Source organism: Phascolarctos cinereus, unplaced genomic scaffold (assembly GCF_003287225.1).
Source record: "Phascolarctos cinereus isolate Bilbo 61053 unplaced genomic scaffold, phaCin_HiC Scaffold_1;HRSCAF=81, whole genome shotgun sequence".
NCBI lineage: Eukaryota > Metazoa > Chordata > Mammalia > Diprotodontia > Phascolarctidae > Phascolarctos > Phascolarctos cinereus.
The window spans coordinates 22,094,736-22,108,609 of NW_027555514.1; the positions used below are offsets into that span (position 1 = coordinate 22,094,736).

Genomic DNA, 13,874 nt, shown 5'->3' on the forward strand with positions numbered 1-13,874 from the left:
GTCTGCTGTCTGTCCGCTGCCTTGGATTCTTCTGTGGGTTTTCACATCTAGATTTGCCCCACATTCCCTGGGCCTTCCCATTTTCTGGAGCTGGAAGAGCTGTTATATTGTGCCTGTCATCTGGGTGTCTAGTATTTGGCCTCGGTTTTAGGAGGACTTTACAAAGCCCTTTCATCAAACACAGAGTATGAGCATTTTATAGTGGAGAACCCTGGCACTCGGAAAGATTAAGTGACTTAGTACAGATCACTTAGCTGTTGAGGCTGAGCTGGTGCTTAACTTGTTCAGGCCAGATATTTCCGGGTGTTACTCTGCCTTCTCTTAATGAAAAAGGTGAACCCAGCACCTTGTGGAGCCTGCTTGGGTTACATCGGCATCTTTCAGTGGCCATAGATTTCATTTCTCTTTATTCATTAGAACCCAAGCTCTGCAGTTTGACTCTGCTAAAACTTTTCTTCGTCAGCTTTGTTCATTTGTTGAGCAGAAAAGACTATCCTAGATTTAATGAATGATGAAGTTTTCCCAGGGATCTGGCTCCTGTGTCTGACCCTCCAGGCACATGCTCTTTTCCTTTCCCCTGCTCCTCCTCTTTCACTGCCCACTGGTCTGCTCACTGCTACATGGTCAGGCACATTTGTGTCTCTTGCTGTGACTTTGCTCATATTCTTTGGACCTTGAATGACTTCCCATTCTTTTTACTTTCTCAAGACTTCTCCAGCTCTAGCTTTTCATAGAAAACCTTCTGATTATTCTAGCCTTCATTGCTCTAAACTCCTAAAGTGCTTCTGTTTTACTTCAATTTAACACTTAAAACATTATGCTTATGTTGCCCATTATATTGCTTATTCTGCATTAGTCATAGCCTTACAATTAAATTGTAAATTCCTTGAGGGCAGGTAGCATGCTTTATGCTTTTCTAATCTCTGCAGTCTGTAAAATAATTAAATTTAAATTTATTAAAATAAGCCTCTTTATTCTATTAAAATGGCTTTTCATATGCAGTAAATGCTTTTGCTAAAATAATTTGTTTTACGTGTTTTGGCTTTGAGTTCGTAAGATTTTGACACATTCTTTAATCCTTCATCATGAAATCACACTTTTGTTATACTGGATATTAAGTGTATCTTTGACAATCCAGTTTTTCAAGTCTGGCCTTGCTTATAGGCCATAGGTTTGCAATGGTATTTAAATCTGAGTTCTTGGACCACTCAAGTATGCATCTCCCTATCTTAGATAAATTTCATTGACACGTGATATGGTATAAGGTGATATTGCTGTATTCCATCTCCATTCGAACATTTCTCTAATGCTGAAATAATTCTGCTTCTCAGTGTATCAGTATTTATCAGAATTCATCATCCTCTCAATGGGGATGAGACTTCCAGGCCCGCTGGAAGTTAATCTCTAAAACTTTGGGGATGGTGGGTAGTGTTTTTTAGCAGTCTAATGAAGGTATTTTGATCTTATAGGTTGACCCACTTGGATTTCTACCATGTTTTGGTGTAGCCTTAAATGAAAAGGTTGATTTTATCAGTTAAATATTTTCTTTTCCCTAACTTCAGTACTCCAGTCTTTGTGTTGTCTTGCACATGACAAAGGTTCTTTCCCAGACAGCATTTAGTAGCTGTTTGGTTTGGTTTGGTTTGGTGTTTTCCCTCCATTGGTTTTCCTTCTGTTCTTCCAACCCTGAAAAGTCTACACTGTGCTGCAGAGGAATGAACTCCTCTAACTAGCAGATTCCTCTGAACATAATCGGGCGATTTCACAATAATGGTTGGTCAGTTCTTGGTTTTTTGTTTTCAACCACACTTGGCACCTAAGTGTGATTTGATCTCATTTCATTGTGGGCTCAAAACACTTGGCTTCCTCCCAGCAGCAGCTGCTGCAGGATAGGATCTCTGATAGTCCTTGACTTTGGCTCCTTCAGGGATGCAACTCTGGCACATGCCCCTGGAGTGATTGCCATTTGAACAGAGTATTAAAACGAGAGAACAATTGAAAGCCCCGGTACAAAATTCTGCACGCCCCTGAAAAGGCTTGACCAACGGAGGGAAATAAGCTCAGTCATGTTTGATCTTGTTGAGGTCCAGCATTCTGAGTTAGCCTAGTGTTATCGGAAGCATGCATGACCACTGCTTTCTCAAAATGAAACCATGAGCATCTTTGTTCCCCTCCCCAAGTAATTCAAAGCATACTCCCGTAACTCAGTGCTAAGGAATAACTGACTTTTATATAGCACTTTAAAAATGTGGGAACTGCTTTACATCCATTATCTCATTTGAGCTTTGCAACAACCCTGAGAGTTGAGTTTGTTATGACAGGAATTAACTCCGTTTTATAGGTGAAGAAACTGAGATAAATTATTCTTGGAGTGTGAAGTCTTCCCTATAAAGATAGCTCTTTAAATTGTCTGGCTAAACAACTTTCAGTGATGGCTTGCCACTTAATTAAGCTGAGCAGTCATTCTTCTAAGATTGTTTTCCTTACATGGTAATCACCTAAGACCATTATGCACTTGAGGGGATAGTTTTGAGATTTAACAAGTGAAGAAACTATGATTCGATCTACACTTGGAGTTCATCGATTCTCTCTGGAGGTGTTTTTCCTCATTCTTTTCTTCTTTCACTTCTGTCGCTTTTCACAGCCCTTCATTCTATGAATACTCTGCTCCCTTGGCATTCAGTGTTTCTGTCTGCAGCTGTTCGATCATAGATGGTCATTCGTTTCTCTGTGTTCTCTCCTTTGGTGATCTCATTGGCTTCTAGGGGTTTCTTTATCTCAGTGCAAATGATTGCTAAATCTCTGTATCTAGCCAGAATCTCTCTTTCTCGATCCCTAATTCTGCATACCAACTGCCTATTGAACATCACCACTTGAATGTCCCATTGGCATTCCAGACTTAGCAAACTCACATGCCACCATCCAGGTTCACACCCTTGGAATCCTCTTTGGTGTGGAGTTGAGTAGGAGAGAGTGGTTTATGGCCACTGAGAATCTGTCCAGTGTCCTGAAGATCATCTTCTATCTTTGTTGATTTTTATAGGCACTAAGAAGGCTAGAGTTGTGCACTGTTTTCCATTCTTGGTACGTGACAGGACCCCCTCCTTTTTTTTTTTTTTAATCATACGCTTCCTCGAGAGCCTTTATGGTGAGCAAACATTAGAAACATTTCGAAGTGACTTCTGGGCCCCCACGACTTCGATTCTTCAGAAGTGGGGTAGTGGCATTCCAAGAGTCACAACAAGACAGTGCCACCAAGAGAATGGGTGACAGATCTCCTTGTTTTATTCTTTGCTTGATGGTAATACTCAGAGGGTTAGTAAACAAAGTTCTCCCTCTGGTTATTTGTATCAGGGAATCTCTTGAACTCCCAGGTCCTTGTTGCTGATTATGTCCAGACACAGGCCCCAGCCTCGGATCACTCTGACCATTCGTCATGGCCTTCGTGTCTACACAGGGGCTGCTGAATGGAGTCTGGTACAGATTTGTTTCATAACCTCACTGGGCCCTCGCTGCTTCTGGGCAATCCCACTATTCTTCCTTTACCACCTCCCTGTTCCACCTCCTGTGGCTTGTACCCTTCACCTTTCCCCTGTACCAAGCTGAGAACCTTGCCTCATATTTTATTAGAAAAAGTTGAGGCCATTCACCATGATCTCTCTCTATTCTGGTGTTCCTCATCTGTCACTCAGGTGCTTTCTTACTACTTTTTCCTCCTTCACCCCAGTCTCACATGAAGTGGCCAGCTCTCTGCATTTTCTCTGGCTGTCCCCCATACGTGGAATGCTCTTCCTCCTCTGTGCCAACTACTAACCTCCCTGGCTTCCTTTAAATTTCAACTAAAATCCCACCTTCTTCAAGAAGCCTTCCTCAGCCTCTCAATTCCAGTGCCTTTCCTCTGTTTTCCTATACATAGCCTCTGCTTTATATACAAATATACATTTGTTTGAATATAGTCTTCCCCATTAGATTATAAACTCCTTGAGGTCAGGGACTGTCTTTTGCCCTTTTTTTTTTAAATCCCTAGAACTTAGCACAGTCCCTGGCACATAGTAGGCACTTAATGAATATTGATTGGCTGATTCTTGTATTGTCTTAACACACGCACAAACTTTTTCTCTCTACCTCAAATATAAACAAAACTAAGCTGCTTTTACTAGTTTGTCCCCAGTTTTTACTTTTAGGCAGTTTATTTTTGTGAATGTTTTTTAAAATCCCAACCTTAGAATAAGCTATAAAGCAGTATTGTGAGACATGGAATTAATACTGGAATTGAGTAGAGAACATGGTTGACCTTTATGAATAGAGCTTTGGCATATGCAGTCAATGTGTTATAATTTCTTCAGAGCATTTTTGGGCATGTAATTTCAAGTGTTCTACCATTACTCTTGTAATTTTTTCCTAGAAAAACCAATGAGTTTAATAGCTCTAAATAGGAGAAAATAACTAACCCTAGAACTTTAAAATCTATTTTAAGATATGTATGTTTATAGTGCCCTCCCTCTGTCTTTTTCCCCTAGACCTGATTTTAAAACGAGTATAGATTTATTTTTCCTTCCTATAACTAACTTTCCCTTTAGCAGGCTGCTAAGTGTCCAAAGAAGTCCTGACTTACGAAAGGGAGTGGTCAGTGTGGACTAGTTCAAAAGCTGTCTCTATCTTCATTGTATAGGTGACCAGGTCTGTAGGTATGAAATCTTATGTATGTTGTCAGAAGCGGTTGATGTGGTGGTTTTGCAGAACTGATTTCTATCTTTTTTCTTTCCATCTCTGTTATCTAACATTAATAATCTGTTCCCTGGGCCCACCAGGCTTGAGTACTATATTCTCTTTTCTCCTTTAAGGAGAAGCCAGTCTAGATGCCGTTTTCCCAATGTCCTTAAACACCCATCACCATGCCCTGGTTGTGGTTTACTTGTAACTTAGGTTTTTAGGCTTACATTTAAGATTGCTGCAGAGGGAGGGAGTAGGAGAAAGGTACTCGGTATCCAAAATGTTTCACATATAGGACCAGTATTTTATGTCTACACACAGATGCTAAACATGAAAGATTCACAGTACATGTTTGGAGAATGACTTAACCAGATTCAGTCATTTAACTTATAATTAATGTTACAGTCTGTGGGAGGATGCTGCAGACCAAGAATAACCAGGCCAGTCCCCTGATAGCTTAGTGCAGAGATTATAATGAAATGGAACGTGCTTCCAACAGTTAACAAAAGGAGAATTTCTTAGCTATCGTAGGGGAGTTATAGTTCACAAAGACATTGAGCGAGAACAAAGCCTTGGTTCATCTGTGTATGGCCAGGATGGTCTGCTGCATCAGGAAGGAGCTAGCCCGGCCCATATAGTGGGAGATGGGTAGACATTCCTGCTGCCACAAACTTCAGAAAAATCTTTTCAGAGACTTTCCCCCACTGAAGTGGCTTTAGGGCTGTTATTGGACAACCCCAACCCTGGAGATTTGAAAAACCTTGTAGAAGTAGCTCTGAAAGAAGAAAATTAAACTGGAAAAATAGTAAAACCAAAATACAAGCAGCAATGTAATGGCCCCTGAGAGAGTGGCTGAATTAGAGAGAAAAAAAGACCAGAAATCCCAGGCTGCACTGTCCCATTTTTGAAAGATCAGGTCTCACATCTGAACAATGTGGCCTAGGTGGTGGGGGATGCCAAATCTATGAGGATGACAGTGGTTCCTCGGTTGTAAAAGAATGACCAGAAGGAGCTTCTGAGACATCGTGGTTACAATGAAGAAGACGTCTCCTGTCTACACAGGGTTGGTTGTAAAAATGGGCCTCTGAGGGAGGGGTTCTGAACCTTTTGTGTATTGTGGACCACTTTGATTATCTGATGAAGCCTATGGATTCTTTTCAGAATAATGTTTTAAATGCATAAAATAAATAGGATTACAAAGGACACCAGTTAATTGAAATAGTTGTTTTTTGGTTTTTGGTTTGTTTTTTGTTGTTGTTTTTTTAATTTTTAAGTTCATAAATACCAGGTTAAGAACCTTACCCTGCTCTCAGCCCTCCCTGGAATCGAAGTCCAGTGACCACTGGGTAGTATATTGATAGTGTGGAGGGGCCCTGTCAGGTTAAAATGACTACACTAGACTTGCCCTAGTACCCTCTCTGCTGCTAATGGGACCTGCTTCCACATGGGCTAGAAGCGAACAAACATTCATTAAGCACCTACTATGAGCCAGGCACAGTGCTAAGTGCTTTACGGATATCCTCTTTGACCCTCACAGCAACACTGTGAAGTCAGTGCCGTTATGCCTGCTTCACAAGAACCTGAGGCAGAGTTGAAGTGACTCACCCAGGGTCCCAGAGCTATTAACTGTGATGCTAGATTTGAACTCTGTCTCCCTAACTCCAGACCCAGCACTCCATCAGCTGTCTAGCTGGATAAACAGTTTCACCTTTGCCTGCTACCAGAAAGCAAACTGTCTCCCAACAGCCATTTTTTTGTTTTCCGAGCCCTCCCTATACTGGCAGGAGTATAGAAGGACTTTCTGGATTACATTAAGCAAAGGGATACACTGGGCCAGCCTCTGTTGCTGCCCGTACCTCTGGGAGCTGTGCCCCTGGGGCCTGTAGTGCCATCTTTTGTGATTGGGACCAAGCACTGCCTTCCTTTGCCAGACCTGGCAATCTCCCATCGGTGTTGGGACTTCAATACTCCTATTAACCACCACCCCCCGTTATCCTGGGAAGGAAAGAAAGTATCTGTTATGTGCCAGATGCTATGCTGAGTGCTTCACAAAATACCTCACTTGATCCTCTGGGAGTTAGGCACCATTAATCCCATTTTACAGTTGAGAAAACACACGGGCATTGCTACTACCCCTAGATCCCTAGGTACTCTAACGTCTGGGACTTGAGTTCCACCTCTTTTTACCCAGTGACACAGACTGGTGACACAAACTAGAGTGTCACTACCCCAGCTGATCCACCGTATTAATGAAGTTAGCCATGCTCCTAATGGCATAGGTGACTCAAAAAGGTTTGACCTGCCAGGCCAGAGCTTGGATTTCTGTTCCTGTTGGTGGTCGTCATTGCCAATGCAAAAAATGGGTCCTGCTGACTGCTTCCATTGAGGGACCCACATTTTAAAATTCTGGGGCTGTTGCTAAGACTAGGGATGCCCAGGTCCTTTTATGCACAGAGAGATGCCAAGCAAAAGCAGACATTGAGCTAAAGACCCCTCGAGGCGAGTACATGGCCTCTATTTGCCATGTGTAAACGGTTGCATTTTCTGCCAGAGGCTGAGAGAAAGGCAGTTGGTGCCTGAGCTCCAGAGAGACCCTGGCCCTTCCCTGGAAGTGAGTGAGACATGACCATTAGAAACCATGAAAAGTCATCTGTATCTTTAAACTGAAACCTGCCAAAGCATCTTTTTTGTCTCTCATTGGAAAGATCTAGGGCTCAAGATGGATATCTAGCATTAGCAGTTCAAGTGCCTCCCTAGTGCCTTGAGTTCCAATAAAATCCATGTGTGAGAACTTCCAGTGGCCTCCCCAATGCCACATGAAAAGTCCCCAAGTATTTCCTTCAGCAGTTTTTTCAAAACCATATTACCCCATTCACACAAATCTCACAGTATTTGTAATCTTACTCAGTATTTGTCCAAATAAAAAATACATTCCTTTTAAGATAACATCGTACAGGGTATCAGTTATATTACAGATAAATCACCTAATGTTTGGAGAAGTGTCAGCTTTTGTCTTTGTCTGATTGGAGGAAGACACTTTCCATCCCCCAAATAATTCCTTCTTTACTGTTTGAGAGAGAGAGAGAGAGAGAGAGAAAACAATCAGCAAAACTGATCAGTACATCCAAAGAATCTGAAAATATATGCAGCGTTCCTCACCTCTGCAGATGAATAGGGGTTATGTCTTCTCAAATCACTTCTTTGAGGCTATACTTCTTTTCTTTTTGCAACATTCACTTTGTTTTGTATTTGGTTTTGATTTTTTTTTTTTGGCTAGGCACTGGGGTTAAGTGACTTGCCCAGGGTCACACAGCTAATAAGTGTTATGTGTCTGAGGCCCGATTTGAACTCAGGTCGTCCTGAATCCAGGGCCGGTGCTCTATCCACTGCGCCATCTAACTGCCCCTTTGTTTTGTATTTGTTATTCTTTCCATTTACACTATTATAGTTGTATGAGTTGTTTTCTTGGGTCCACTTAACTTCACTCTTTATCAGTTCATCTTTCCATGCTTCTCAGGATTCCGCATACCTTGTGTATTAGCACAGTAAAAATTGTTTTGCCATTCTTCAGTCCATGGACATCTGCTTTGTTTGCATCTCTGTCAGGGAGTGGGCTGGGGTGTCTTCCTATAACTTTTCTTTGAGGCCATACTTGTACTTGGTCATTTTGCAGCATTTACTTGATTGTTTTGTGGTTTTTTTCCCTTTACGTTGTTGAAGTCATGTATGTATTTCAGCTGTTTACTTCACTCTTCATCGGTTCATGTATGTCTTAACACGCTTCTCTATAGTCATATTTGTCATTTGTTATAAATTGGTCATACTCCATTGATCTTTTACAACGGGCCTAGCCATTCCTCAGTCGGTGAGCCTCTTCTTTACTTCTAGTTCTTTGCTACCCCAAAATGTGCTGTGATAGATATTATGGTGTACGTGGGGACTGTCTATTAAATGTATAAATAGATTTTGTGATTGACTCCTTTTTTGTATTAATTTCTTATTGCTACATCTCTTTGGGGTATCTGCTTAGTGAAATCTGGGTGTGGACATTTTGATCACTTTATTTGCATTCTTCCAAATTTCTTTCCAAGATGGTGGTGCCAATTTTCAGCCCTGTCAGCAGTGCCCTAGTGTGCCTGTCTTCCCACAGTCTCTCCCCAGCATTGATAAACAAAAGGAAAAGAGCTAGTTCAGACTGCAAGGCAGGAGGTTATGGTAGCCATGCTTTCTACCGCATTAGAGCATAAAGCAGTTTGTAGATCTGCTGTTTAGGCTTTTTACATTTCATCTTTGTACTGTCCAAACAATTTCTGGTACGTGTCTGCTGTTAAAACTGCCAGGCTTGGGCCAGTCCTTTTGTTGGTGGCTATCCTTTCCAGTGCAAAAGCTTCTCTGCCACCAGTTAGCTTCACTGATTGGACCCAGGAATTGTGGACCTCTTGAATTCACAAGTTTTCCTCTGTGCCTCAATCCATGCATTCCAGCCTCAATACTCCTTGATCAAAGAGCAGGAAAAAATAAACACAAAAAATAGGCTGCCAGGGACCCCCAAACATAAGCACTCCTAATTGAGTCTCCCTTCACTGCCACGTGGATAAAATTGCCCTGATATTGGACTGAGGTGGAGAGAGGTCAGTCCTTCCCCACCAAGGACTGGAAATCCAGAGGTGTGTGTTACCATCTGAGAGGTGGAACGAAGGGAGCCAACTGGAAGGTCTGTATTAGGCTGGATGGGATGGGTAGGGGAAAGGAAGAGAGATTCGGAAATGAATGTGACATAAAGGTATCAATGTGAGTGTCTACTATGTGCATGGGAGAACAAAGATTTACAGGACAAGGGCTCCTCTACTTCTGAGCAATTAGAGACTCATACGTAAAATCCTAGATTGAGAACTGAAAGGAATGACGGGAAGGATGACTGAGAAGTCATCAAGTTCAGTCGCTCATTTTACAGATGAGGAAACTGAGACTACAGGGGGCTCATGACTTGTCCAAGTCCACATAGATAATAAGAAGGTAAGTGGCAGAAGTTTTGATTTGAACCTAGGTCAGTAACTGGAATTCATGTAAATGCTTTATACTCCTTCATATGTTTCCATGCATTTTTTTATTTTAAAAAATCTACGATTTAAATGCCAAATAACAGTATAGATAAATGTAATTCAAAGGATGTGGAGATATTTCTGTAGACTGGAGTAATTGGGTAAAGCTTTACAGAGGATAAGCATTTGAGCTAGGCATTACAGCACTGTTGTAGCCAGTGATAGGTATCACTTAATTATAAATTTTGATTTTCAAATTTTATTTGCTTTATAATAGAGAATTTCCTGCACAGGACCATGGATCACTGACATCAGAAATCTGCTCCAGTGCATCATTAATAGCTGGTAATAACTTAAATTTTCAAAATTTTCAAAATTATAATGTAATACTGAAAAAGGAATTTTTGAATCATTTTCAGGCTTGGTCAAAAATTAGTTCATTTAACTTGGACAAATTTGTTTTAGAACCTGTTGAGTAGTTGTGATCTGAAAAGGGCTTTTTCAAAGTTTAATCTTCAAGAAAACTTTCTAGATGTTCATTAAATTATTTTTGTGATTTTTTTTTAAAGTCTTAAAATATCTTAACAGCTTTATTTTAAAATCTGACATTGTCTTTGAAAGACATGGTTTAGGGGGCAGCTAGGTGGCAAATGGATGGAGCTCTGGCCTAGGACACTTGACCCTTACTAGCTGTGTTACCCTGGGCAGATCACTTAACCCCATCACCTAGCTCCCCCCAAAAAGACGCAGTTGATTATACTTTCTTGGCTACCATATTTAAAAATATTTTGAAAACTGCTTGACCTTACTAAGGTCATATGATCCATTGTTACTGATATACTGTTAAAGTAAGTTATGAATTATGTCACTTCACTTGCATGTCTGTGCTATCATGCAGATACTCTCCCAGATGCTGCTGACTAAAATCCATTTGTACTTGCCCATCCTTTGTGACTTTTGACCTTGTTATCCCATAACTTTCGTAGGGATTTACCTGGTGTCCTTGGGAAGAGCCTTCTTCTAGTTCCCTTGACATTGCAGAGAGATCAGTGGAATACATTGGTCAGCCCTCATTTTGGGATTAGCCTTTTTTTTTTCATATTTATCTTTTTACTGATATCCTTTATACCATTCATCTTGCCCAATTCTTGTTTATAATGTATTGCAAGTTCTTCACACTTATCATGGGTCTTTCCATTGCCCTTTAGGTAGCTCTCAAATTTAATTCTTTGTATATATTGTATCCCATGACTTATAGTCACATAGCATCCTTGACTATTGTTATTTTTTAAATGAGCCTTTGTTTTAGGGAGAAACTTGGAGTCATTAAAAGCACCAGACAGCTCTCCAGAGACTGTCCAACCCCTTCTACCTTGTGCTCAATTCTAAACCTATCACATTGTCCATTTCCTGTGTTTGTCTGAGATACATGTGTACTGACAGTGCACTATGGAGTTGTCACTCTAGCTTCTCATAATGGTATATACAGTAAGCATTCTTCATCCGCTTGCTATTTCTTGTATGGATAGTTAGGCCCAAGTCTTGAGCATTTACAGATCTTATCTAAAAGGCCTCTGTAGTGTTCTAGGCCTTGGAAGCAATCAGCACAATGATATCCTCAAAAAGGACTTATCCAGAGGGCTTCCTCCTCAGACTCTCCACCAGACTTCCTCTCAGCGGTGAACAATGAGTCTCCCTGTTTTATTCCTCTCTTGATATCACCAGATGGAAGGTTGTTTAAAAAAATAAGTTTAATGTACCTTGCAAGGCGTCTTGTGATTTTGACATGGCCTTGGGAGACTCTTTGTGAGCCTTTAAGGCTACATTTTGCTTTGCTTGATCAAATGCATTTTTTGGATTTGGGAGTGGGGTCCAAAGCTATGACTTTCTTGGTGTAGGGAGCACCCTGCAATGAGGGCACTTTCTCTACAGTGCAGTTTAGCACCTTCTCAGCATCTGACTAGCTGTAAACGTTGCCCGAGGCACTGAGAGGCTAAGAGCGTAGCCAGAATTACTTAGCCAGTTACCTTTCAAGGTGGTATATAAACGATATCCTCTTAACGATCTTTTTTTAAATAGTCAAAAACCCAGTAGCCCAGTTGAATCCTGTATTTCTTCTCTCCCTCTCCCTTTCCTTAAGTTTTATTGCAATTAACAAGCACTTATTTTCTCCACCTTCCACCTGCTGCCCTTACTGTAAAAAACAAAACCCTCATAAGGAGATAACACATCGTCAAGCAAACACATTTTGACACGGCCACTGTCAGAATTTGCCTTATTCTGAATCTGGAGTCCATTACCTCTCTGTCAGGAGGTACGTGACAGTCTCCAGTCTTGGTGCGCTGCAGGCTTCGTTGGTCATTGCACCGATTGGAATTCTTGAGACTTCCAGAGTTCTTTGTCTTTATGTTGTTGTTGTATAAATTGTTCCCCTAGTTCTGCTCCCTTCACCTTGTGTGGGTTCGGACAAGTCTTTTCCGTGAAGCCATACTTTTCATCATTTCTGTTAGCACAGTGGGATTCCATGAGATTCCATTCGGTACCTCCTTAGTTTCCAGGTCTTTGCCACTTCAAAAAACTATTGTAAATATTTTTGGATATATAGATCCTTTCCCTCTTTCTAGCTGTTTGCTTGGATTTCTTCCTCTGAAAAGTGCCTGTTCATTTCCTGTATCCATCGGTGAGTGATTTAATTCTTCAGATTCCTATGCAGCTCTCTAAATGTGTAATTTACCAAAAAAGTTACTGATCTGCATTGGAGGAAGTTTCCATACCAGGAGTTCCTTACAGTGATGAAATCATAGGTCCAGAGCAAGAAGAAACTACGTGGTTTTTTATCTTCTTGCCAGGCAGTTGGACAGAAAAGAAAATGAAATGTTTGCTGGCTGGTGTTTCTAGTCCTTTTTGGTCTCCTTGTTATGGTAGTTGATTTATGCATATTAAACTTCTTTAGAAGATGATGATAGCTTTTCTGTAATCTGTTTTTATCTATTTCCTTTTCTTTTCCCAATTGATAGTCTGTTTAAATAGGTCATATTGGATTTTCCTCAGATGCACATTCATATCTCCTTTTTAATTTTGTGTTGAGTTTTGCTCTGACAAATCTTTGGTTGGCTGGATAGAGACAAGTATTTGCCTCATCAGTATCCAGTTTTTTCCTGTGTGTGAAAATGTAGTTAACTTAATTTTTTGTAGTTTTATGTTGTTTTCTAGTTTGTTACCTTTCTGATTCTTTTATCAAAGAAAATCCATACTATATATATGGATATACTGTATAGCCATACCGTATAAGCATGAAGTGTTTTTGTAGTGTCTCCAAGCTTTTGACCTCTTTTAGTTTAGAACAGTTATATTACACTATTGATTAATTATGAAGACCTCTACCTGGGCTATTTGTCTAGAGGAAATCAATTATAATTCATATTTAAATTATTAATCCATTAAGTCTTAATCATTGAGTTCTTGGTTCATTTGAATAACATTCTTTGTGCCTTTAAGTAACTGGGTCTCTATACTATTGAAGCTTTTACAGTTGAATATTTCATCTTTCCAGCAAATGAAATTAAGCATGATTCTCTAGTTCTGAGTAATTCTTTGGGAAGAATCACTAACGAGCCCTCTGAGGACGAAAAACCAGCTGAGTTAGAGGAGCATAAAAAAGGGCTGGACATGGATGAGAAGGTATTTGGGGAAAGTTTGGCCTTTCTTCTCTCTCCTTAGTCAAAATGCTACATTAGAAACCTGTCAGCAGGGATAATACCCACGTCTAGGTCTGGGGAGATCTTGGTTCTACTTAAAAATACCAGCTTGTCAGTTGCTTTGTGTTTGGTGGTACAGTAAACTGAGCTCTGGGCCTGGAGTCGGGAAGACCTAAGTTTAAATCCACCCTCAGACGCTGATCTGTGTGACCGTAGGCAAGTCAAGTCACTTTGTTTGCCCCAGTTTCCTCAATTGTAAAATGAGGGTAATGGTAGCACCTACCACCCAGGGTGATTGTGAGGATCAGATTAGATAATAATAGTAAAGTGCTTCGCATAGTGCCTGGTACATGGTAAGCACTATAGAAATGCCGATTTCCCTTTAGGATCCTATTTTTCCGAATGCCAGGTAACTAAGATG

The 13,874-nt window shown here is 40.7% G+C and overlaps 1 protein-coding gene across 2 annotated transcripts in view; it reads left to right on the forward strand.

The window, feature by feature from the left end:
* TOPAZ1 (testis and ovary specific TOPAZ 1) overlaps nucleotides 1-13,874 on the forward strand; it is a 76,188-nt gene that overhangs the window by 13,140 nt on the left and 49,174 nt on the right. Inside the window, exons 3-4 of one of the 2 annotated variants that reach the window (XM_078151201.1) lie at nucleotides 10,033-10,100; nucleotides 13,309-13,436. The exons of the other annotated variant lie outside the window; for it this stretch is intronic. Of the exons in view, the coding sequence (XP_078007327.1) occupies nucleotides 10,033-10,100; nucleotides 13,309-13,436 (196 nt within the window). The remainder of the gene's footprint in view (nucleotides 1-10,032; nucleotides 10,101-13,308; nucleotides 13,437-13,874) is intronic. 2 annotated transcript variants of the gene reach the window in all.